Source organism: Streptopelia decaocto, assembly GCF_964273445.1.
Source record: "Streptopelia decaocto genome assembly, chromosome: 9".
Taxonomy (NCBI): Eukaryota; Metazoa; Chordata; class Aves; order Columbiformes; family Columbidae; genus Streptopelia; species Streptopelia decaocto.
This window is the reverse complement of record NC_138664.1, coordinates 20,705,721-20,727,424: the sequence shown is the minus strand read 5'-3', so window position 1 is coordinate 20,727,424 and position 21,704 is coordinate 20,705,721. Positions and strand designations below refer to the sequence as shown.

The 21,704-nt window shown below is 56.3% G+C and overlaps 2 protein-coding genes across 9 annotated transcripts in view; both read right to left on the bottom strand.

Annotated features, from left to right (window-relative positions):
- CPEB1 (cytoplasmic polyadenylation element binding protein 1) overlaps positions 1-3,694 on the bottom strand; it is a gene marked incomplete at its 5' end in the record, with an annotated part of 33,596 nt that extends 29,902 nt beyond the window's left edge. For both annotated transcript variants that reach the window (XM_082060942.1, XM_082060943.1), the window contains one exon: positions 3,619-3,694. In XM_082060942.1, the coding sequence (XP_081917068.1) occupies positions 3,619-3,694 (76 nt within the window). The remainder of the gene's footprint in view (positions 1-3,618) is intronic.
- Positions 3,695-9,109: 5,415 nt separating this feature from the next.
- LOC309443709 (AP-3 complex subunit beta-2-like) lies at positions 9,110-21,491 on the bottom strand (the record flags this gene model as incomplete). 7 transcript variants are annotated; one of them, XM_082060906.1, is made up of 27 exons in its annotated part: positions 9,110-9,560; positions 9,792-9,930; positions 10,540-10,637; positions 11,246-11,330; positions 11,411-11,642; positions 11,752-11,858; positions 12,517-12,571; positions 12,654-12,822; positions 12,903-13,092; positions 13,420-13,531; positions 13,758-13,876; positions 13,978-14,164; positions 14,249-14,425; positions 14,501-14,610; positions 14,693-14,825; positions 15,037-15,099; positions 15,258-15,329; positions 15,483-15,537; positions 15,816-15,913; positions 16,137-16,313; positions 16,419-16,601; positions 16,977-17,043; positions 17,168-17,328; positions 17,411-17,506; positions 17,632-17,706; positions 17,788-17,863; positions 21,272-21,491. In XM_082060906.1, the coding sequence occupies 26 exons, from the start codon at positions 17,842-17,844 to the stop codon at positions 9,410-9,412; spliced, it is 3,168 nt and encodes a 1,055-aa protein (XP_081917032.1). In that variant the 3' UTR covers positions 9,110-9,409. The 7 variants fall into 7 exon arrangements, with proteins under 7 accessions (XP_081917032.1, XP_081917031.1, XP_081917035.1 ...); XM_082060905.1 differs by lacking the exon at positions 21,272-21,491 and adding an exon at positions 20,277-20,411; XM_082060909.1 differs by lacking the exon at positions 21,272-21,491 and adding an exon at positions 18,481-18,707.
- Positions 21,492-21,704: the final 213 nt, after the last annotated feature.

Sequence of the window (21,704 nt, the reverse complement as noted above, 5' to 3'; positions counted from 1 at the left end):
AGATCATTTTGACAAGGCAATCAAGCTCACCAAGGATTATCATTAACTGTAAAATGATCTTTACAGAGATTTAATATTAGGTATGGCAAGCTAAACCTCCAGTGGCAGTCCCTCCTGCCACACAGCTCTGCCCAGATTTGGATTACTCCAACTGTGTCAGAGCCAGGGCTGCTGAATAAGCTTGTTCTCTCACATTGCTCAGACCTGCTGTACTGATCTTCTCATCACTGTCTTGCCACGCACCTCATCGCACAGAGTACGGTGCCTCCACACGTGTTTCCCCAATAGCATTAGTGAAAGGTCACAAATTTCTGTCGTCCCTTCTCCACCACGTGTAATCCTCTTAATGCTCAAAGAGGCTTCTTACACACAAGTCAAATCCAGGATAAATTTAGTTTGACCTGAGGAAGAGAACTGAGAAGCTTGAGGGACCATGAATAAATTAAAATACAAGTATTTCTCCTGTTGGAATAAAACCTCCTCCCCAAGCTCTCCCACCAAGAGTTTAAGTTGTAAAAAGACAGTCCTCTCACCTACTACACACAGGTTTATCTCCATGCTCATTAGGACTGTCCAAGCTACAAGTTTCAAGATAATACAGCTTAACTACAATACACAAGTTGTTCCCACACAGTAGAAGCACCTGAGGCTCATGAATTCCTCAGGAGTAATTTAACTTGGAGCAGTGACAAGACACCACACGAGTTCAAGGGTCTGTGCTCCACTGGTCACCTACCCAGAAGCTGGGCTCACCAAAGGCAAGATGCTGATCCTGCAGAGCATAGTTTTGTTCATGCAAAGGCATGGCAAACTCCTCTGACAGCCTGCTTCAGGCTCTAAACCATCTACCCTGGGCAGGGGACAGTTAGCAGCATTATATTCTGAATTTTAGTGATCAGCTGCTCAGCCATAGGGTATGAATTTCCGCAGGGTCCAAAGGCCAAAGCATCTCCGCATTTGCAGATCACGGCTGTCCTAGAATCCACATCCTTGCTGTCAACACCAACTTTATCACAGAGAAGATACTCAGTAGCAACACATTAAACAACCAAAGCAACTCATAACACTGAGACAGAAGGAAGCTTGCAGAACTGCTGCATTCAGGCCCTTATTACCCAGAGAGGTCCTGACAGTAACAAAACAAGGCCAGGACTGCAAGCAGACTCATAACTCTGAACCCACGATGTACTGGCAGATGCTGACTCATCCACATATTTATGGCTGATAAACACTGGCCCGCCCGGGGTAGCTCAGGTCATACTTTATTATCAGTCTCTTGCACAGCCTAGAGGCACCTTCTGAAAAAGATGACAGGTTTCCATCAGCCTAAACAGCAAGGGCACCCAAGGCAGCCACTTTCTAGTCCCAGCTCAGTGCCCAGCAAGTCTCTATCACAAGTGTTTGTGCCACTGCAGAAGCTAAAAACCTCCTGTCAGGTTACACAGTGCTGAGCAGGACCCCTCCCACCACACAAATGGCTGAGCCAGCACTTGTGAGATTGGCCTCAACTGCTACATCAGGAACAAGAAAAGCTGCTTCGGACATCCCAAAAAGCACAACTTGGGTTGTCCTGAAGCAGAAGTAACATTTGCTAGAGGAAGCCTCCTCTTTTTATTTTTAAACACACCAACTCCCACCTACAAAAGGTCTTCCATAGAAGTTACTCAGTGATAGCCTGAAACATGAGCATCAAGTTTAAGGCTGAAGTGAAATTCATCCTGTTTCCAACCAAGGCACCACCTTCCAGCAGCTCCAGGCATCTATAAGGAATACCACAGCAGCTGATGAACAAGAGACTTACATGCAATGGGTTTATTTCATTGCCAGGTGAATAGCCCAGTCCCACAGAGAATGGCTTTACAAGACAGTACTGCAAATTCAAATGAATGTGCCAGCTCTAAGCTGAGACCTAAAACCAGAACTAACCCGCATCTTCACAGGATGAATCTGCCATAGCAGGCAGGGATAGTTCCTTTATCAATCAACTAGGTTAACTCTGGCAAGTAAGCTGAAACTTAATTAGAAAACATTCCCATTCCCAAATTATAAATGGAATATGAAGGGCTACAGCTAAGATTTCAACCAGGCAGACAAAACAACTCTTTCATGAACTCATTGAAGGAGATAAAGGAAAATACTCCGTTTTACTTCTCTCTTATGATTCCAGTGCATCCAGATCAGATACAACACTGACTACCACTGTGCCAAGGGACAACAAATGTCTAAACAGCTCAGCACAACAGCAAATCTCTAAAAACGCACCACTAGCCACACCACTGACCTGAATTAGTTAATATTCACTGCACAACTGCGCAGGAGTAGCCAGCGCATCCTCCAATGTCATTTTATTAGTCATGTTTTAAGCAAAGCTGGCTATAGATCCATACCTCGAAGCGAGTGATTCCCTTCCTCCGGTGTTTCTGCAGCGCCAGCACAGGATCACATGGCCAGATCAGCCCCTGCTCCACAGTGCTAAGCCCTTCAAACACCCGGGAGATTAAGCTGCGCTGGAAGTCATCTGGTAGCAGTCATTTTGCTAGTTCAGGACAAAGTCACACTGCACAAGCATCAAACAGGATGCCCAGACACCTGTTCATCGCTTTTTTTACACTCATTTGATTAAAACTCAGATTATCCATGAGCACAAAACAATGCTGTCTCCAAGTGACTGCAACAAAAGCTGTTCTGCCCACAGCAGCAAGGTCATCAGCTGCTGAGGTTTTTCCCTTTGCTTCCCACTTCGCTTTGGGCCAAGCCCAGAGGGCCAGTTTGTTTCTAATAATGGCCAAAGTGTTTATTGACCCCATAATTCAGAGGCTGGAGGAGCAACAGCAGTCTCTTCCAAGCACCAAAATCCTTGGCACAAGTACCACTGTCCAAAATTGCACTGACAAGAGGAACCTCAAGGCACTGGGCAGGTACATTTACTGGCAGGTCTCACCTAATGTAAAGGGACAAAAGCACGTCCTTCACTTCCATAAAGATAAGATTGGGCCCAACACTCTTTGCTTTGGCATTGAGCCTTCTGTTTTGAGTGCAAGACAATATGCTTGCTCCTCTCAGCCTGCAGGTAGCAAGAACTTGCCTCACTGATTTCATAAACTTGCTTTGCCATAAAACCTTCACCTACACACACTGCTTTGGTGCACTCTTAAACATGTGATTAACTGACCTGTAGCAAACACTTATTCAAAATTCTTTTGCATTTTTAATGTATGCAGCAGATAAGCCATACTAACTGCTAAAAGATTAACCCTGCCTCCAGGAGAAGCAGACTGTAGAGGAGTCTGCAGGAACCAACTACAGCAGAAGCTGGCAGGTCCTGCTCAGGTCCTGCCCACACGATCCACAGCATCACAGGGAGCACAAGCAAACCTTCCCAGGTACCTCCATGCTGCCAGGGAATGCCTGGTTTACCCCTCTGGAGCACAAAAAAAATGAAGTCCCCAGTAGCAAATCAGCATTAAACCCAACTCCGAGCAGCTCACAAGCACATGCCGACAACCACACCACCGAGGTTTCCCACCACCACGTGTTCACCAGGTCCCACCAAGCAACTCCCCCCTTCTGCCAGCCCCAGACCCTCAAATTCATCTTGGACCCAGCCAAACACGTCACCTTGCAGGATGTCACGTTTGCTTTTTGTGACGGGCGTGGTGCAGACTCCACTGAAATCCAGAGAGTTGTCCAACATGGCATTTATTCGGCGGAATATATCTGCATTGCTGCAACTGGAAAGTGCAGGGGCATCTGGGCTATCCCAGCAGTCTTTTATGCTCCTCCCAGTATCTTCTTTCTGGTAAAAAAAAGCAAGTATTAGTGTTAGGCAGGCTAGTAGTCACCATAGTGTGGAAAAGTCTGGATGGCCTCCAATACTCATATCAGCTTTAGCTCCAGGTCTTTGCAACACTCAAGTACAATTCTTGGCATTAAAGAAACAGTTAAGCAAACATGTCAGCAATTTGTCAGCACAGCACATCAGGGCCATCCCAGTCACAAAAAGGTAACAGCTCACCATGGCCAGGATCAATCAGCTAATGAGAGCCCCAAATTTTAAAGTCTGCTTTGGAAAGGGAGAAAACCAAATCCAGATCTTCCCTTTAGGCAGCAGCTCCTGACCACAAAGGGAAGTTACCCAAAACCAGCTCTGCTTTGGCATGACCCTCCACAGGCACTGATCTACCTTTGGGACCATCCATCATACACAAGCCAGAGCTCTTGAAAAGCTTCCTCTGCATATGAAAATCAAAAAAAAGGCAACCCCCTCCTGCTTCCTGGTGCAGGTCCAGAGAAACAGCAAGAGCAGCTGCTTCCCCAAGCTCTGCTCACAAGCCACTTTCACACCCAGGCTTGTTTCAGCACAGCTGCACAACATTCAAGCCTCTGCCAATCTAGAAACCACTAAACTTAATCTCTAACCAGCATTTTTGGACCAAGGCCAGCTCTTCCCACCACCCAAAAGCCACTGCAGCAGAACTCTGCTCCTGAACATGCTGAGCAAATGGTATCGCTATCAATTAAGAGCTACATTAAAGAGAGAGCAGGAAGGCACAGCCTCGCCAGCCTTGGCCTCCGGAGCAGAATCCTTGCCATTAAGCAAATCGAGTTAGAGCCAAATTCAAATACCTGAATTGCAGCGAGGCTGGCGAACAAGCCCCTGCTACACCAAGACACACAGAAGCCTATAGTTCTAAATTGAGCCATTTGTACTTGTCAAGGAGGCATTTAATACATCTACCTTTTGGATGCATTCCTGCCAGAGTTTTAGGCTTGACTTCTCCACATCTCTCCCCCGCACCGCTTCATCCCTGAAGCACCAAGCTGGTTTTACTTCCAAATAATCCCCTTACTGAACTTTCCCCTGTGCAGCCTGTGGCAGAAAGCAGTTTTAAATGGAATTCCACAAGGACACAGGAATTTTAGCCTTCTTCCCTTTAAGGGTATGTGCATTTCTTACCCTGCCCTGTCATTAGGAGCAGTTTTACTGCTGTAAGGTATGATCTGGTAGTTTTCTCTGCACAGGAGAGCCTCCTCCTTTACCACTAAGGTAAAAGCAAAGGAAACTCTGTCCTGGGAGCAGCAGGAATAAAGCTACTGAATTGTCAACTCACATGATGCCTCCAGGCAGGACCTGAACAATTGATTCAGGATTTCAGCCCATTTAAGACTATTAACATCTATTCAGCACTGGGGTCTGCAATCTTGGTGTATTAAAAAGCTCAGCCCACCCCCAGGTAAAGTCCAGGGACTCTGCAGGAGCATTTGCAAACTAAGAGTACAACAAGTAGGGCTGAAATCTTCAAGCAAGAGGAAACAGGCAGAGCAAGCTTTAAGTCATCTTTATAAAAAGCAGCTGAGGAGCACAGAAGCTCAATTTAAGAATGTATTGCCAGTCATCTTTAATAAAAAGAAGTGCTGCATCAGGCTGCTTTGGCACAAGTATGAAACTCCATATTCTACTCCTGTTACTGCTAGAGAAGGACTTACAGCAGGAGGCAAAGCTTTTCCCTAGGTGTTTGTGCTAGCAAGACAAAAATAAACCCAAGCAGCAAACCAAACACCTGACCCATTCCTGCTAATTTAGCATGTAATGCTTCCCACAGCTGGCAGCACCAGCCTGCTACAAACAAGAACAGAAAACAGCAAAAGCACAGCCAGGCATTTCCACAAAAATTCCTTCCACTTACAGAGCTTTTCACCTTAAGCCTGTCACAGATATCCTAGAGATATTGCAAGCAACCCAGAGCGGGAGCTGGAAACCAAACCCTTGTAGGAAGCAGCTCATGTCTCCCCTAGTAAAGCTCAGCCCCCTTCCTAAACTCCTAAACCAGAGATACTGCTCTGAGAAGAGCTCTGCAGGTCTTCAAAGCACACAGAGGCCCAGCAGCGACCTAGCACCTTGGGTGACACACCAGGGTGTCACCAGCAGCCCAAAGGGCCTCCTCAGACGGTCCCACCTCCTACAGCCTGCAATCCCAATCCAGGAGAGGAGACATCATTTTCAGTGTGGCCAGTGGAGGAACAAGTCAAAATCCAGCTGACAGGTCATTTAAAGGCATTAGGAATCAAACCCCATCTCCATTTAAGAGCAGAGAGTTTCTAGGGATGCTCAAGGATCAGAAACCAATGGGAAAGGCAATTCAGCCCCCCACAGTAGGCACAAAGTGCCACCAACCAAAGGGTTTAAAGGCTTCAGGTTAAATCATTGTGGTAGATCTGGAACACAGACCCAGACAAAGACACACAGCAAGGTGAATCTCAGGCAAGAACACAGCCCATCCAAGCCTGGCTCAGCTAAACCCTAGGCCAAGAACCCGTGTCCAAGCATGAAGACATGTCACCAGGGTGGTCTGAGGTCTCAAGGAGGGCACAGGCAGGCTCTAGACATCTCCAGCACACCAAATAAAACACACCTGAGTGAGAAAAGTGATTTGAAATCAGGTGGAAGAGTTTCTGCTCTCTTGGAGCAACAGAAAGACAACTGATGATCCTCACCACCATGGCCAAAAGCTCTTGCTCCCTGGCTCTGCATTGAGAAGCCCATAGCCAAAGCACAGCCACTGTCAGGCCTCTGGAGGGTTGGTGGGGTCGGGCCTAAGCCCTCACTAGAAAGAAGTAACCTCCCACATTTAAATGGAACCTCCTGTGTTTCAGTTTGCACCCACTGTCCTACCATTGGTTGTCACCGAGAAGAGCCTGGCTCCATCTTCCTGACACTCATCCTCACATATATTTATAGCCATGAATGAGGTCACCCCTCAGTCTTCTCCAAGCTCCAGCTCCCTCAGCCTTTCCTCACACAGGAGAGGCTCCACACACAACCTGCAGCGCCTCAGTAGAATAACATACCCTTCCGCAGCAAAAATCCACCAAAGACATCCACAAGAAGCAGAAACAAAGACACCCCCGCAGCCCCGAGGCACACACACCTGTAGGAAACCTACAGATGATGAAGCCCCAGGGGGCTGGGCAGAACTAGGATATCCTAATCCTTAGAGAAGTCATTAAAACACAGCTAAGATGCAACTCTAAAAGCAGCGGGGCCAGGCTTGGGGGGGGGTCCCCGAACGGGGGCTAAGCCCCCGTTCGGGGACCCCCCCCCCAAGCCTGGCCCCGCCGGTTCGCTGAGGGAAGGACCCCCCCAAATCCCCCCCACACGGAGCAAGGGCGGGAAATCACCTCAGAGCGGCGTCTCCCCCCAGGCCCCGTCCTCACCGCCCGCCCCGCGCCGCCAACGTGTGAAGCCACGTGACCAGGGGCGGCCCTTAAAGGGGCCGCGTGCGCCGCCTGTCTCCTCCCTCCCGCCTCGGCACGTGGCCGGTTCCTTCACTTTTTCTCTCTCTCACCGGCGGGAAGGCCATGAGGCGGCGCCGCGAAGCGAGCGGATTCCCGGAGAAGAAGGAGAGTAGCACGAAGGCAACGGGGCAACCCTTGCCCGCCCCGCCGGCCTTTTATGCGCCGCCGCCGCCCCGGGGAGGGGGGCGCGCAGCTGAGGGGAGGGGTCGTGGCGCATGCGCGTTGCGCAGCATCCCGCTCCCCCTCATTACTCCTCCCCTATCCCGGCGTGCCCCGCGGCGCGCACGCGCCGCTTCCCGCCTTCGGGAGGCGTCGCTTGTTTCACAGAGTGGCGGAGTAATGTGAGGGGTTGGGGGGGTCGTGGAAAGCTCACCCAGTGCAATCCCCCCGTGGAGCAGGAACACCCAGATGAGGTTACACAGGAAGGTGTCCAGGCGGGTTGCAATGTCTGCACAGAAGGAGACTCCACAACCTCGCTGGTCCAGGCTCTGCCACCCTCACCAGGAACAAGTTGCTTCTCATATTTAAGTGGAACCTCCTGTGTTCCAGTTTGCACCCATTGCCCCTTGTCCTGTCACTGGTTGTCACCAGAAGAGCCTGGCTCCATCCTCCTGACACTCCCCCTTTCCATCTTGATCCCGAGGAATGAGTCCCCCCTCAGTCTCCTCTTGTCCAGCTCCAGAGCCCCAGCTCCCTCAGCCTTTCCTCACACGGGAGATGCTCCACTCCCTGCAGCATCTTGGTGGCTGCGCTGGACTCTCTCCAGCAGTTCCCTGTCCTGCTGGAACTGAGGGGCCACAACTGGACACAAGATTCCAGGTGTGGTCTCCCCAGGGCAGAGCAGAGGGCAGGAGAACCTCTCTCGACCTAGTTTCTTGACCCCTTGTTTCCCTCACGATGACACTCAGTGGCCGTCTCAGTGGTTCCCTGAGGGAAATGGGACCCCCGAGGGGTTAAAAAGGGTCCCCGAGGGGTTAAAACAATGTCCTCAAGGGGAATGGGGCAGTGATGGCGCTGCCATCTCCCAGCTTCAGCCCCTCTGGGTGCGAGGCAGCGCTGAGCACCGCAGCTCTGCCCCCGCCATGGTGGAAATGAGCTTTTCCCCACAGGAGTAAGTGCTTGATGCCCAACGGTTTGGTGCTGCTGTGTATAAAAAAAAAAAAAAAAAAGATGATTTTACCCTGTTTCCTACTCGCACACCAGAAAAAGCAGCAAGCCCGTCACCCTTTTTTTGCAGCAGAAGGGGTCAGACTCGATGTGATTTGGTGTTCGGGCCTTCCTGTGTGTCCTGTGCTTGTGGTCCCACTGTGCTATGTCTTTGCAAGGGGAGAGCCAGGGCCCTGTTAAACCCCACCCAGCCCGTGCTGGGAGGAGAGATCTTGATAAAGAGTCAAATTTCTTTTTTTTTTTTTTCTTCCTCCAGTTTGGAGATGAAAAGCCAGCCCCAAAAATCCCCTCAGTGACACTGCAGAACAGCCCCAACCTTGCCATAGCAGGTATTTCTGCAGCCGACGCACAAGCAATTCTGCTTTTGAATAAATAGCTGGAAACCTCCCAGGACGACTCAGATCCCTGGTGGGGACCGAACGCCTCCCACCCTGCACTGAGCTCAGGGGGGTTCACCCCAACCCCGTGTATTGGTGACATCGGTAACAGATTTTCTCTGACATCCAGCAGCCACCACCCCCAGGGGACTCACATGTCCCCAGCTGCCTAAGGGATGTGTCCCCTCGCGTCTCCGCAGCGGAGCCCGGCGTGGGGACAGTTTGGGGTGATCCAGCCACTATGCGCACAGAGCAGAGGGGAAGCGAGCGGGTTCCAGAAGAGCTTTATTGGGAGATTCTGGCCATAATAAATAGGGGTTACATTGGGAGACGGTGGCGAGGGGCCGGGAGCTGGAGCCATTGACACCACTCCAAGCAGGACATCACCCTGTGTCCTGTCTGTCCCATCCTGCTCCTTCATCCCAGCAGCAAAACTGCCCCCGGGGTCGCTTCCTGCTGCCCCGTTGGGGAATAACCCAGCAGAAATGGGAGCAGGGAGTGTTTTGGGGAGCAACGCGGGGCGGAGGGGGGTGGGAGGCCAAGGCTGTGGGTGCAGCGGGGCCCGGCTGTCACTGCGCCAGGGTCTGGACGATGTCCTTCACCAGCATGGTGCCGATAACCATCTTCTCGCTGTTGACAGTGAGCTGGGCTGCGGCGCCCTCCCGTCGCTCCAGGGTGATGAGCACCAGGCTCCCGCTTGTCATCGTCTTGGCCGCGAACCTGCTCGCCGGCAAACATGAAACGTCAGGACAAACTGTCCCCCCATCACCTTCCCGTCCCCTGGGATGCTCCGGTGGGGACCAGGGAAGCGTCTGTCACCCATGGCCACCATCACATGTGGGTTCATGCAGGTTCCTTGTCCTAACAGGAGCCCTGAGTGTCCCCACTGTGATTTGTGTAGGACCGGAGAGGTGACAGCGTCTGCGTGGTCCCAGTGTGGGGTCCGGCTACCTGTACTCGTTGGCGGCGCCGCAGGGCACGCGGCCCACGTTGGCAGCCAAGGTCACTTGCTGGACGATGGCGTGGTCGCTGCGGCACTTCTCGGGCAACGTCAGCTTCTCTGTGATCTCGCTCATGCCGGTCAGCTTCCCTGGAGCAGCAGCAGAGGCACCTGCCCGTCTCCGGCCATGCACCCAGCGGCCGTGTCCTTGCCGGCCCATTTTGCTGTCCCCAAACCAGCTGCCAGCTCCCCACAACGTCCCCAACTGGCTGCCCTGCTTGCTACTCTTCAGGACAGCAGAGGTGGATTTGGGAAAATCCCTCTTTCCAGGCTCATCACTGTGTCCCTGCCCAGTGGCAGCAGCCACATCCCTGGGGACGGGCTCCTGCGGTCACCAGTAGCGATGGGGGATGCTGCTACTCCAGGAGCAAAGGGACACAGGGCCAGGGTGTCCCCATCGCTCACCGGACATGGTGCTGGGAGCACCAGGGGTGGCACGAGCCCTCCATGCTGCACGGGGACCCAGTGGGGCCACCCTGGTGCCAGGGCAGTCACCCCAACCCACAGGGGTGCAGGGGAGACACAAGGGGAACAGAGCTAGTCTAGGGGCGGCCACTTACCCTCGCCCGGCCGCACCAGGTGCTCTAGGGGCACGGCAAGGGTGGCAGAGGGGACAAAATGGGGGGTGAACATTGGCACTGCGGCAGCGGGTACCCATGCGCCGCCCTGTCCCCGTCCCCGTCCCTGTCCCCAACTAACCCTGCTCCTTCTTGAACTCGTTCTCGCTCATGAAGACAGGGGCCATGAGCTCCCCCACAGGCGGCTGGATGGAGACGTAGAAGTGACGCGTGTGGGTGCTGGGGAGAAAGGTGGGTGAGGGGGATGTATGCTCAAAATGTGTGTCTGCACCCCACCTTGGGATCCCACTTCCCATCCCTACCCTGGAGCGAAACTGAGGCACAAAAGGCCTTGGTAATAGAGAGAACCTGTCAGGCTGGACCTGGGAGTGCTGCCACCTCCTTGTCCCTTGCAGGGCCTCAGTGCCTGTCCTGCTGTCCCCTGACCACCCCGTGCCCATCCCAGTGTCCCCCCTGCGCTGAAAGGACCCTGGTTCCCATCCTACTGTCCCGCATCTCTTGGAGGGACCCTGTCCCTCTGTCCCCAGGGGCACACCACACTCTCTCCTGCTGCCCTCTGTCCCTTGGAAGGATGTTGGTGGCTGTCCAGCTGTCCCGAATGCCCTGGAGCACCCCTGTCCCCTGGGGTACCCCATACCCTGTCCTGTCCCTTGTCCCCTTACATATGTCATGCCCTGTACAGCTGTCACATGTCCCCTGAAGGGATGTTGGTGCCCACCCCCACTTTCCCCATCCCCTGGAGCACCTGTGTCTTGTCCCTTGAGCCCCCCATGCTGTCCCCATCCCCTGGGACACCCGTCCCTTCCTGCCCAGTGCCGAGCACTCACCACAGCTGGAAGTTGGCCGCCTGGGTGGAGTCACAGAAGTTGATGCCCATCACCACGCTGGCTGTGTCCCCAGGTGCCAGGCGCTCTGAAACCACAGGGCTGCCACCACATCCCACGTCCCTGTCCCCACCCCTGTCCCCCCGCAGCGTCGTGGCCGTGCCATACCGATCTCGGGGAACTCCTGGATCCGCATGCCGGAGAGCGGCTTGGGCTCACTGACCCGCAGGTTCTTCACCTCGGCGTCGGTGTTGTTGGAGATGTGGATCTGGACGGCCACCATGTGCGGGTCCCCCGGGAAGGGCCGGCGGCTGAAGCAGTACTCAACCGACAGCCCCTCGCCCGCCATGCGGTGCAGCAGCTCGTAGGTCCTCACCGCACCCAGCCCCGGGCTCAGCAGCTGCCAGGGACCGAGGGATCGGCGTGGGCCGCCCGCCCGCTCCTTGTGACCCCCGCAGGTGGTAGGGGTCCCAGGAGCCCCCTGGGAAGAGGACGCTGGGGACACTTACAGCGGGTGCTAGGGAGGTGTCGGTAAGCGTGAGGCCCTCCAGGTCGGTCACCAGGCTGGTGGAGACGATGCTACTGGAGGGGACGGGCTGGGGAGGAGGGGGGGTGACTACAGGGTGGGGAGGAAAGTGTTAACAGAGCTCTGATGAGCCACAGCCCCATGGGGATAGCTGCATGGGGACAACCCTGGTGGCACAGCCCCATGGGGAAAACCCTTTAGGCACAACCCCACAGGCACAGCCCCATGGGAACAGCTTCAGTGGCACAGCCCTGTGGAGCAGCCCTGTGAGGACAGCCCCAGTGGCACAACCCCAGAGGGACAGCCGCATGGCAGCCCTGGTGCACAGCCCCATAGGGACAACCCCAGTGACACAGCCTCATGGGACAACCCCATGGAGACATCCGTGGTGGCACAGACCCATAGGGACAGCTGCATGGGGACAGCCTTGGTGGCCCAGTCCCAAGGAGACAGTCCCACAGGCACAAACCCATGGGTACAGCCCTAGTGGCACAGCCCCATGGGGACAACACTGTAAGCACAACCCCATGGGCACAGCCTCACGGGGACAATTCCATGGAACAGCCCCAATGAGGACAGCCCCGCTGTCCTACACCCATCCTCTGGGGACAAAGACCACTCACCCCACTGGTCCCTGTCCCAGCTCAGCAGCCCCCAGGAGACCCACAGGACCCTGATCCCACCAGGGTGGGTGCCCATGCCTCAGTTTCCCCAGTTGCCACAGTGATGGCCCTGGGCAGCCACTCACAGTCATCCAGGTCGAGCAGGGAGATCTCCTTGGGGCCAGCCCTGCTGCTGGGGGGCTGCAAGGGGGCAGAGAGATGGGGGGTGGTGAGAGGAGACCTGGGAGTCCCTGTGCTGCCCCCCATCCAACCCGGCCCTCACCGCCTTCCTGCGCTTGGCCTCTGCCTCGGAGCCAGACTCGGAGTCCGAGGAGCTGCTCTCGGAGGCGCTGGCCTCCTCTGACGAGGTCTCGGCGTGGCCCTTCCTCCCCTGCGACGCCTTCTTCTTCTTGGTCTTCTGCACCCCATCCTCCTCCTCTTCCTCACTGGGGCTGCGGGGGGAGCCCAGCTCAGGGGGGGCAGGGGTGAAGGCTCGGGGTGGGGGGGGCACCCCAACCTCCCTGGGGGGTACCTGCCCGGGGCTGCCTTGTGAGAGCCTTCCTTCTCCTTCCTCTTCGGCCTCTCCTCCTCCTCCTCTTTGTCCTCTGACTGCTCCCCGCTGCCTTCCTCCTCATCTTCTTCCTCCTCTTCCTCCTCACTGCTGGAGCTGGAGCTGCCAGAGCTGCTGCTGCTGCCGCTCTCCTCGCTGACTGACTCGGGCTCTGCGGGTGACACAGCTCTCAGCCCTGCTATTGGGTCCCCACCATGTCCCCACACTTCCCTGCTGTGTCCCACTGCATCTCCCCATCTTCCCACTGCATTCCACTGTGTCCCCACAACCCCCCACGACACCCCTGCATCCCCCTGCTACATCCCTCCGTGTCCCCTGCCACGTCCCCATCACAATGGGATGTCCCCACTGCAGTGTCCCCTGCCCCATGTCCCACCATGGTGGCACTTGTCCCATGCACCCACCATGGTGGCACCTGCCTAATGTCCCTGCCACAGTGACCCCGGTCCCACACCCTACCGTGCCACTGGGTCCTCACCACTGTCCGCCGACTCCGTGGGCCCCGACTCACCCTCCGAGTCCGAGTAAAAAGGTTTCTCCACCTTCTCCTTCCTCTTCTCCCGGCTGGTGCACTTGGTCCACTCAGGAACCTGCCGGCACAGAGTGGATGGATCAGGGCCACCACCCATGGGTGGGGAGCCCAAACAGCTGCCCATGACCCTCTTCCATCCCCAAGCACCTGTGTGGGCACCAGAGAGGCGACATGGGGCAGCTGAGAAGCACCTGGGCACCTCCTGAGGCTCTCCCAAAACCTCAATGTGACGCTCCCACCTCAGCCCCCCCATGCACCCCAGCACCTCGGGGTGCTCCACGTACCTCCACGTTCCTCACGGAGGGGTCGGGAGCCTCGTCCGGCCAGTCGGGCAGCTCCTGGTAGCCCACAGCCTTGGCATTGAGCAGGTGGGACAGGGAGCCCAGCTGGAAATGGTCCCGATCTACGGTGGGGTGAGAGGTGGCAGCAGCTCGGGGACAGCCATGCAGCACCATGGTGACAGCTGGCCCCGTGTCCCCATGCCCTGTGACCACGGGTGGGTACCTTTGAAGGAGGACTCCAAGATGGGGGCAGGTTTTTGGGCCAGGAAAAGCTTCTTGGCGTACTTGTTGAGGGCTCCGCTCTTCTCGGTGGGCACGATGAGCTGGCGGATGAAGCGAGCCCGGTCGCGGATGTCATAATTCTGGTCGTACTTGGCCAAGTTGAGGACGTACTGGGTCAGCAGCTTGCTCTGCACCAGGGGACACACTCAGGGTCAGCCTCCTCTTCCCCGGTAGGGAAACTGAGGCACACCGTTAAGCCACATCCCTGGTACCTGCTTGGAGTTGGTCAGGTAGAGCTTGGCCGCCAGGTTGATGACCTGCAGCTTGACGATGTCCTCCTCGTTGGTGAAGGACTTGGACATCTTGCGCAGCACGTCGGGCGCAATCTTGGGCACGTGTTCGCAGTACTCGCCAATGAGCCACAAGATGCTGGCCCGCGCCATCGGCACCTGCGAAACGCCCCCGGGCACATGGCATCGCTGCCACCTCCCTGGTCCCCGGGGCCACACAACGTCCCATCCCACCTGGATGTTGTCGGTGAGCTTGGCCATGTGCTTGATGATCTCGCTGTGCTGGGCCGGTTGCATCTGCAGGAGCTTTTTGATGACAACCACGGATTCAGCCACCACCAGCTCTGTGGGCAGAGGTCCATCCTTAGTGGGGTGCTGCCCTGAGAATGACGGAGTCCCCATTTTGTCCCCAACACGCGCACTCACCATCCCGGTTGGAGAGGAGCTGGACCAGACCATTGAGGCAGGTGTCCCGCACCTTCCCAATGTTGGTGGCACAGCGCCCGATGGCTTGAATGGTGGCTGCCACAAAGTCCTTGTCCATGCTGCGGATGTATGTCTGCACAGGCATGGGGGGGACACACAACCACACAACATGTCACCCCCATGCCACCCCCATGTGTTGGGGCTGTTTGGAGCCACCCATGGGGTTGGCATGGCCTCAGCCCACTCCTGGTGGGACTCTCCTCCATCCCCTCCGTGGTGGTGTTTTGGCACCCAGAGCCATGGCAGGGTGGCACACCGGTGACATCAGTATGGCCGTGGCATACCTGGAACTCCCGCAGGATGGTGGAGATGTTGGTCTCGTTGGCCAGGTTGGTGAGGACCTCCAGCTGCAGGAAAGAGGAAGAGATGGGGACATGGTGCCAAGGCATGAGGTCCTTGCTGTCCTCCTGTCCCCAGGGCATGGAGAACAGTTGCCCCACAGGGAAGGGCTCCATGAAGCCCCAAAGGCACCAGCAATGGCTTCTGTTGGGTGTTTCCAGGTCACCTTGAGGATCTTGATCTGTGTGGGGTCCGTGGAGCGAATGTAGAAGCTCTTCAGGTAAGGCTCAAACATGCCCTGCAGGCAGAGCCAGTGGTGTTAGTGCTATCCCTGTACCCCTGTCACTGAGGAAACCCACAGGCAGCTGGCCCTGGTGACCCTGCTGCCTAGCCCTCATTCCGCTCCAGAGTGAACAGGGCCAACTCCTCCAATACCAAGTCCAAGACTCACCCGCCGTTTGATGGACATGGTGGCCACATTCTGCAGCACCACATACTGCACCTCGCTGTGGGAAAAAATTGGGGACAACCATCAGTGAGGCAGGGCCAGACCCCCCCAGCAAGTCCCTGTGAAGATGAGGCAGGACCCACCACCCAGCTGGTGCCACCACGACACTGCTACCCCATGTCTGGATGGGTCTGGAGCAAAAATCCCTCTTTTTTTGGCAATTCACCCCAACATGATGTCCCTAAAGGGATGGGCATTTTGGGGGTCTCTCCCAGGGTCCTGGGCCTCCCCATGGGGTGGTGGGGTAGGGGACAACCGCAACTGGGTGCCACAGACCTGTGACTCCGCAGGAGCCGCACCAGTGCCTTGGCGATGACGCCAACTTCTGCCTTGGGTGCCAGGTGGAAGTAGAGCTGTGCCACGGCCATCACCACCTGCCAGGAGACACCCCGGTGTCACCCACTGAACATCAGGCACCCCGAAAGATGCTGTGTCCCATTTGTGAGCACCCAGAGGAAGCCCATCCCTGGGGATGCCCATCCCTGGGTGTCCCTCTGGTGCGTCACTGGCTCCTTAGCCAGTGGGGACATCACAAGCCCAGGCTGATAGACACCAGCGGTGGCCTTGGGGACAGCCAGGCCTGCGGCAGGGGCTCACCGCGGCATTGCGGCTCTGCAGCAGGGGCTTGGTGTTGCGCAGGAGCAGGCGGTGGTCGGGGTCCATGACGTAGGGCTTGCGCTTGGCCAGCGGTGCTGCCTCCGCCTTGGCGTCCTTGGCGTCCTCCTCCTCGGAGCCGTAGAAAGCCTTCTCGGTGCTCTCCTCTAGCAAGGACTCCTGTGGTAGATGGGACGCCTTGCACCCCCAACAGTACCCTCCTTCACCCCACCTCCCTGGGGACACCCAAAGGATCCTGGGTCACCCCAAGGCTCCTGCACTCACATTCTGGTTGGGGCTGAGGAACTGCGTGCGCGCATAGCGGGTCAGCATGTTGATGATGACCACCTGCCCCCACTCCTCCACGTCGATGAGCAGGTTGCAGAGCTTGCGGTAGTTCTTGTGGATGAGGTCGATGCGCTCGGGGCAGACCTCCTCGAACGCCATCACCACGCTGCCGGCCACCAGCTGTGCAGGGAAAGCCCAGGGTGACCCACCAGGGTGGTGGCATCTCTGTGAGGATGCCAGCTTGGTGGGAATGGTGGCATCTCTTTGAGGATGCTGGCTCAGTGGGGACATTGGCATCCCCGTGAGGATGCTGGACCTGTGGGGTTGGCCGCATCACCACGAATATGCTGTATTGGTGGGGATAGTGGCATCTCCGTGAGGAGATGGTGGGGACACTAGTATCACTGCAAGGATGCCCGCTCCACATGGTTGGCTGCATCCCCATGCGGACACCAATTTGGTGGGGACATCAGCATCCCCAATGATGACACTGGGTCAGCAGGGACAGTTAGGTGCCCAGATTTAGGGGCAGGGGAGACACAGTGCTATGCTCACCGTAGTCTTGTCCGCCAGGAGCTTCTCAATGACCTCGATGAGCTGGTCCTTCTGGTCTGAGTCAAGGCTGTGAGGGACGAGCAGGGCAGGTGTGGGTGGACCAAACTGGCCACCCCACCACTGCCCATCCCTGAAAGCAGCCGAGATCCCAATGCTGCACCCTTACTGGTACCCCAAAATGTAGCTGTTACCTGTACAGCTTAGGGATGGCATGGGCAGCCGTCTTGCGCACGTACGGGGACATGTCCGAGGCTGCCTCCTTGATGGCCAACATCATGATGGGCACGATGATGGGTACGCGGATGCTGGAGAGGACCCGCAGGGCGCTGGCACGGATCAGCTGGTTGGGATCCTGTGGGGACAGATGAGGAGCTGCAGTGTGGGGGGCTCACTGTCCACCCCAGGATCCCCTTTGTGTCCCCAAACCAACCCACCTTGAGTCCTCGCTGGAAGGTGGAGATGGAAAGCAGGGCTAGATCCTGCTGCTCCTCGGCATAGCGCACCAGGTAGACATACACCAGCTTCTTCACCTGCAGGGTGAAGGTGGTGGGACCACCTCAGTGTCTACCAAAACCCAGCCCATCCCCAGGACCCTCCTGCAGGTGAGGCACCACACCACCATGGGTGCCACCTGGACCCCCAAGACGTTCCTCACCTCGATGTTCTTGCAGGCGACGTTTTTCACCACGGCTGGGAAGAGGTCAGAGGCGTTTTTCCCCCGGGCGATCATCTAGGGGGTAAACGAGCGGCACGTCACCGGGCAGCCGGCACAACACCAGCAATTGTCCCTGTTGGTGACAGCAACACTCACCGCCACAATCCTCTTCATGGCCTCCAGCTTGAGCGAATCCTTGTTGCTGTCAAGCATCTCCTTGAGGTCATCGTGCCTGTGCCGCGGCAAAAAAAATCCCATTTTTCCGTTTTTAGTCATTTGTACTTATTTTTACCAATTTCTAGCCATTTTCTTTTTGTTTTGTTTTTCACTCCCAGCTTGCCATCAGGCTGGCAAACCAACCGTCTGCCATGCAATATTCATGGGGACAGGAGTTGGGTTACAACCAGGTGAAAAAGGAGCCGGAGGGACCGGTGCGGTGCTGGTACCCAGCTCTGTATCCATCCCCGGCACTGGGACAGGGACCCCATTCCAGCCCGCGCTGGGATTGTCACCCTAGAATGTCCCCAAATGGCTTCTTGGGGAGTGACCACCCATCACTGGCCCATCCTGGTTGCCAGCTCAGCCTGTGTGTCCCTTGTCCCCTCGTGGGCACAGTGGCCACGGCGCCCCAACTCAGAGCCCTTCGTTGTCCCCTCCCTGGGGTGGGAAGATGCCACCACTGTCCCCTGGGTGTCACCACTATCCCCTCTTCTAATGAACATCCATCCCCACAGAACCATGGGGGACCTGCAAGGCCGTGTCCGCCCAATGCTGCTGGATGACGGGACGATGCTTGGCCAGAGCCACCATCGCCAGAAGGTCCCAGGGGGTTCCTTGGGGGAGTCTTACCGCAGTGCTGGCCCGGTGTCGGTGGCCACCGCGGGCTCGGGGCCAGCAAGCGGCCGCAGCTCATCAGCTCGCAGGGCACTGTAGCAGGCAGGTTGTCCCGCCTCGCTGTCCAGCACGGGGCTCGTCACCTCCTCGGCTGTGTCAGCACCCAACGGTGCTTTTGGGCGCCCGGCCGGCCCCACCGGCAGCTGCTGCAGCAGCTTCTGCACCGGTGGCAGGGACAGCATGGCTGCAGCCGGGGTGGTGGCCCTGCAGACGGTGGTGGGACTGTGGCCCCGCTCCTCCTCCCAGCACCGCCGGCTGAAACCTGAGCCTGAGGATGGGCTTGGTTTGGGTTGCAGCCACGATTGTGAAGTCCTTCCCAGGGGACGAGATCACTCCGGGGTGTCACATCCCAAGTGACACCTGTCGTGCAGCTGGGGCTTGGGGACATCGCAGGGAGCTCCTTCCCCGGGCACTTTTGAGTGGCTCAGTCCTGGCCAGGGACCCCATGTCATGATGGGACACTGGGCTGGGTGGCGGGGTGGCACCATGGGACACCTTTGGGTGTCTCCCCCAGGTGATGGGGTGTCACTTGGGGGACATTTCTCTTTCCCAGTATCCATGCCTGGCTCATGGGGATGGTGACAGATCTGGTGTGGCCACAAGGGGACAGGCTGTGGGGAAGGGCAGCACGCAGGTGATGGGGACACTGCTGGGGGTCAGGGGTGGGGGACAATGCCGGGGGGGAGGTTTGGGGGGGCACTGCCAGCCTATGGTGACATGGCCAGACTGGGGAACACTGACAGAGGGGCAGGGATAGGAGACACTGCCAGAGTGGGGAACACTGACGGCAGGTCACTGTGGGGACCCGGCCAGAGTGGGGGACAAAGACAGTGGGTCAGGGCTGAGCGACACTGCCAGACTTGGGGACAGTGCTGCGGGGGCGTCAGAGATAGGGGCCACTTCCAGAGTGGGGGACACTGCCAGGGGGTCACAGATGGGGGACACTGACAGACTGGGGACACTGCCAGCAGGGCTGGGGACACATGCAGTCTGGGGGACACTGTCAGTGGATCAGGGCCGGGGTGTCACTGCTAGACTGGGGGACAATAACAGGTGCTAATGGATGGGGGGACACTACCAGAGTGGGGGACAATGCCACGGGGTCACAGACTGGGGGCAATGCCTGAATGAGGGACATGGTCAGTGAGTCATTGCCAGGGGGACATTGCCAGATTGGGGACACTGCCAGGAGGTCAGGGATGGGGACACATCCAGAGTGGGGGACACTGTCGGTGCTGGAGGGACAAAGGGACCCCCACATTTCCACAGCTCCAGGGACCCTCCACCTTCTTCTGTGTCCCTGCCATGTCCCCCTAGCAGCCTGTCCCATACAGGGGTGACATTGCTCAGCACCCCCGGGGACCTCCTTGGGGGGTTTGGTGCCATCACCCGGGCACCCCCTGAGACCCGCAGGAGCCAGCAGAACCGGGAGGGGGACACTGGCACCGGGATGTCCCCCAGCTCAGGGTCCCAGCAGCTCCAAAACCCCGCGGTTTTTCCCCAAACCCCTCCCCTGCTTTCACAACCTGCAGCGGCGGTGTCGCCGCGTCCTCTGTCCCCATCCCCATCCCCATTCTCATCGCGGTCCCCGCCCCCTCCCCATTCTCATCGCGGTCCCCGTCCCCACCGCCGTCCCCGCCCCCGTCCCGCGGCCAGTCGGGTACCACGTCCCCGGCGGGGAGCAGCCACCCAGACCCGCGGTGCCGCCCCCCCGCCCGGTGTCCCCGCGTCCCCCCCCGCGTTGTCCCCACCTCTTGTAGTCGGAGGAGAAGATGCCGCCGCTGGCGGGGTCGTGCCCGTACTCGGGCTCCCCCAGGCTGGAGGAGCCCCCCTTGTCCTCCCCGTAGGCCGGGCTGGCGGCCATGGCGGGATGCGGCCGGTTGGGATGCCGGGACCGATGACGTCAACGCCGTGACGTCAGCGCCGTGACGTCAGCGCCGCGGCTCGGCGCGCCCCCGCGCCCCCCTCCGGGGTGTGGGATTACGGGGGGGATATCGCCCCAAATTGGGAGGGGGGGGGCTTAGCACCCCAAAAAAAGAGGGTCCCCAGCTCTGCACCCTGAGCTACCTGCACAGGTTTGGGTGCCAGACAGTGATAAAACGGGCGTAACTGAGGATATTAGCAGTAGTAGCATGTGGGATGTGATGATATACTATATATCATATAGCTCATATAACATACACCGTGATAGAGTTTATAATGATACATATTTACAGAACAGTAATATATCATAACATAATATCATATAATGTACTGTAATGTACATAGCATCATGTCATGTCATACCCACAGAATGTCATAACATACTATATTATATTACATTTTATTACATATGTTATTAAGTATATTCTATGACGTCTGTATTCTATTGTACCACACTATAAATACCCCATAATCCATTCCACATTCTATATTATATGCTAGATGTTATATATAATGTGTTACATATTATATGTTATATACAAGTTATACCACATTATATTATATTGCAGATTATATGAATTATATTTTATATCCTATATTCTATATTCTATCCTAATAAGTATTCTACATGACACATTATCTTCTACATGCTATATGGTATCTTGTATGTTATATACAGTGTATGATATACATCTACGATATATTATGTATGATATTGTATTATATTATTTATTCTTCTTATAGTCATTAGTGTTGCTACTTTTCCTATTACCAACAATAAAAATAACAATAATATCAATAATAATCACCCGTAATTACTGACGTTGGCCAGTGTTACAGGCATTATCACCCTGGGCAGCCAAGAAGCCCCAGAGGCTGGTGGCAGCCGGGCAGCTCTCTCAGCCCATCAGGCAGCACTGAGGCTGTAGGTAAAATCAGGCTCGTTTCAGGTAGCAAAATTTAATAAAACATCTGATTAGCGCATGGCAATTAAGCTCTAGGAAGCAGAAAGCAATGTTTCAACCCCCCCACAAAGAAAAGCTCCTTCCTGCTGGGGATCACAAAACCCTCCTGGGGACCCCACAGCACTGGTGGGGACCCCAACACCCCTTGAGGGACTCCACAGTCCTGCTGGGGTCTCCGCAGCCCTCCCAGAGACCCCAACCCTGCCAGGTAGAGCCAACCCTGTGGCGTTTGTGCTGTTTTCACTTTCACCTCTGTTTCCAAGAAGCTCCTTTCCCCGAAGCCGCCGCTGA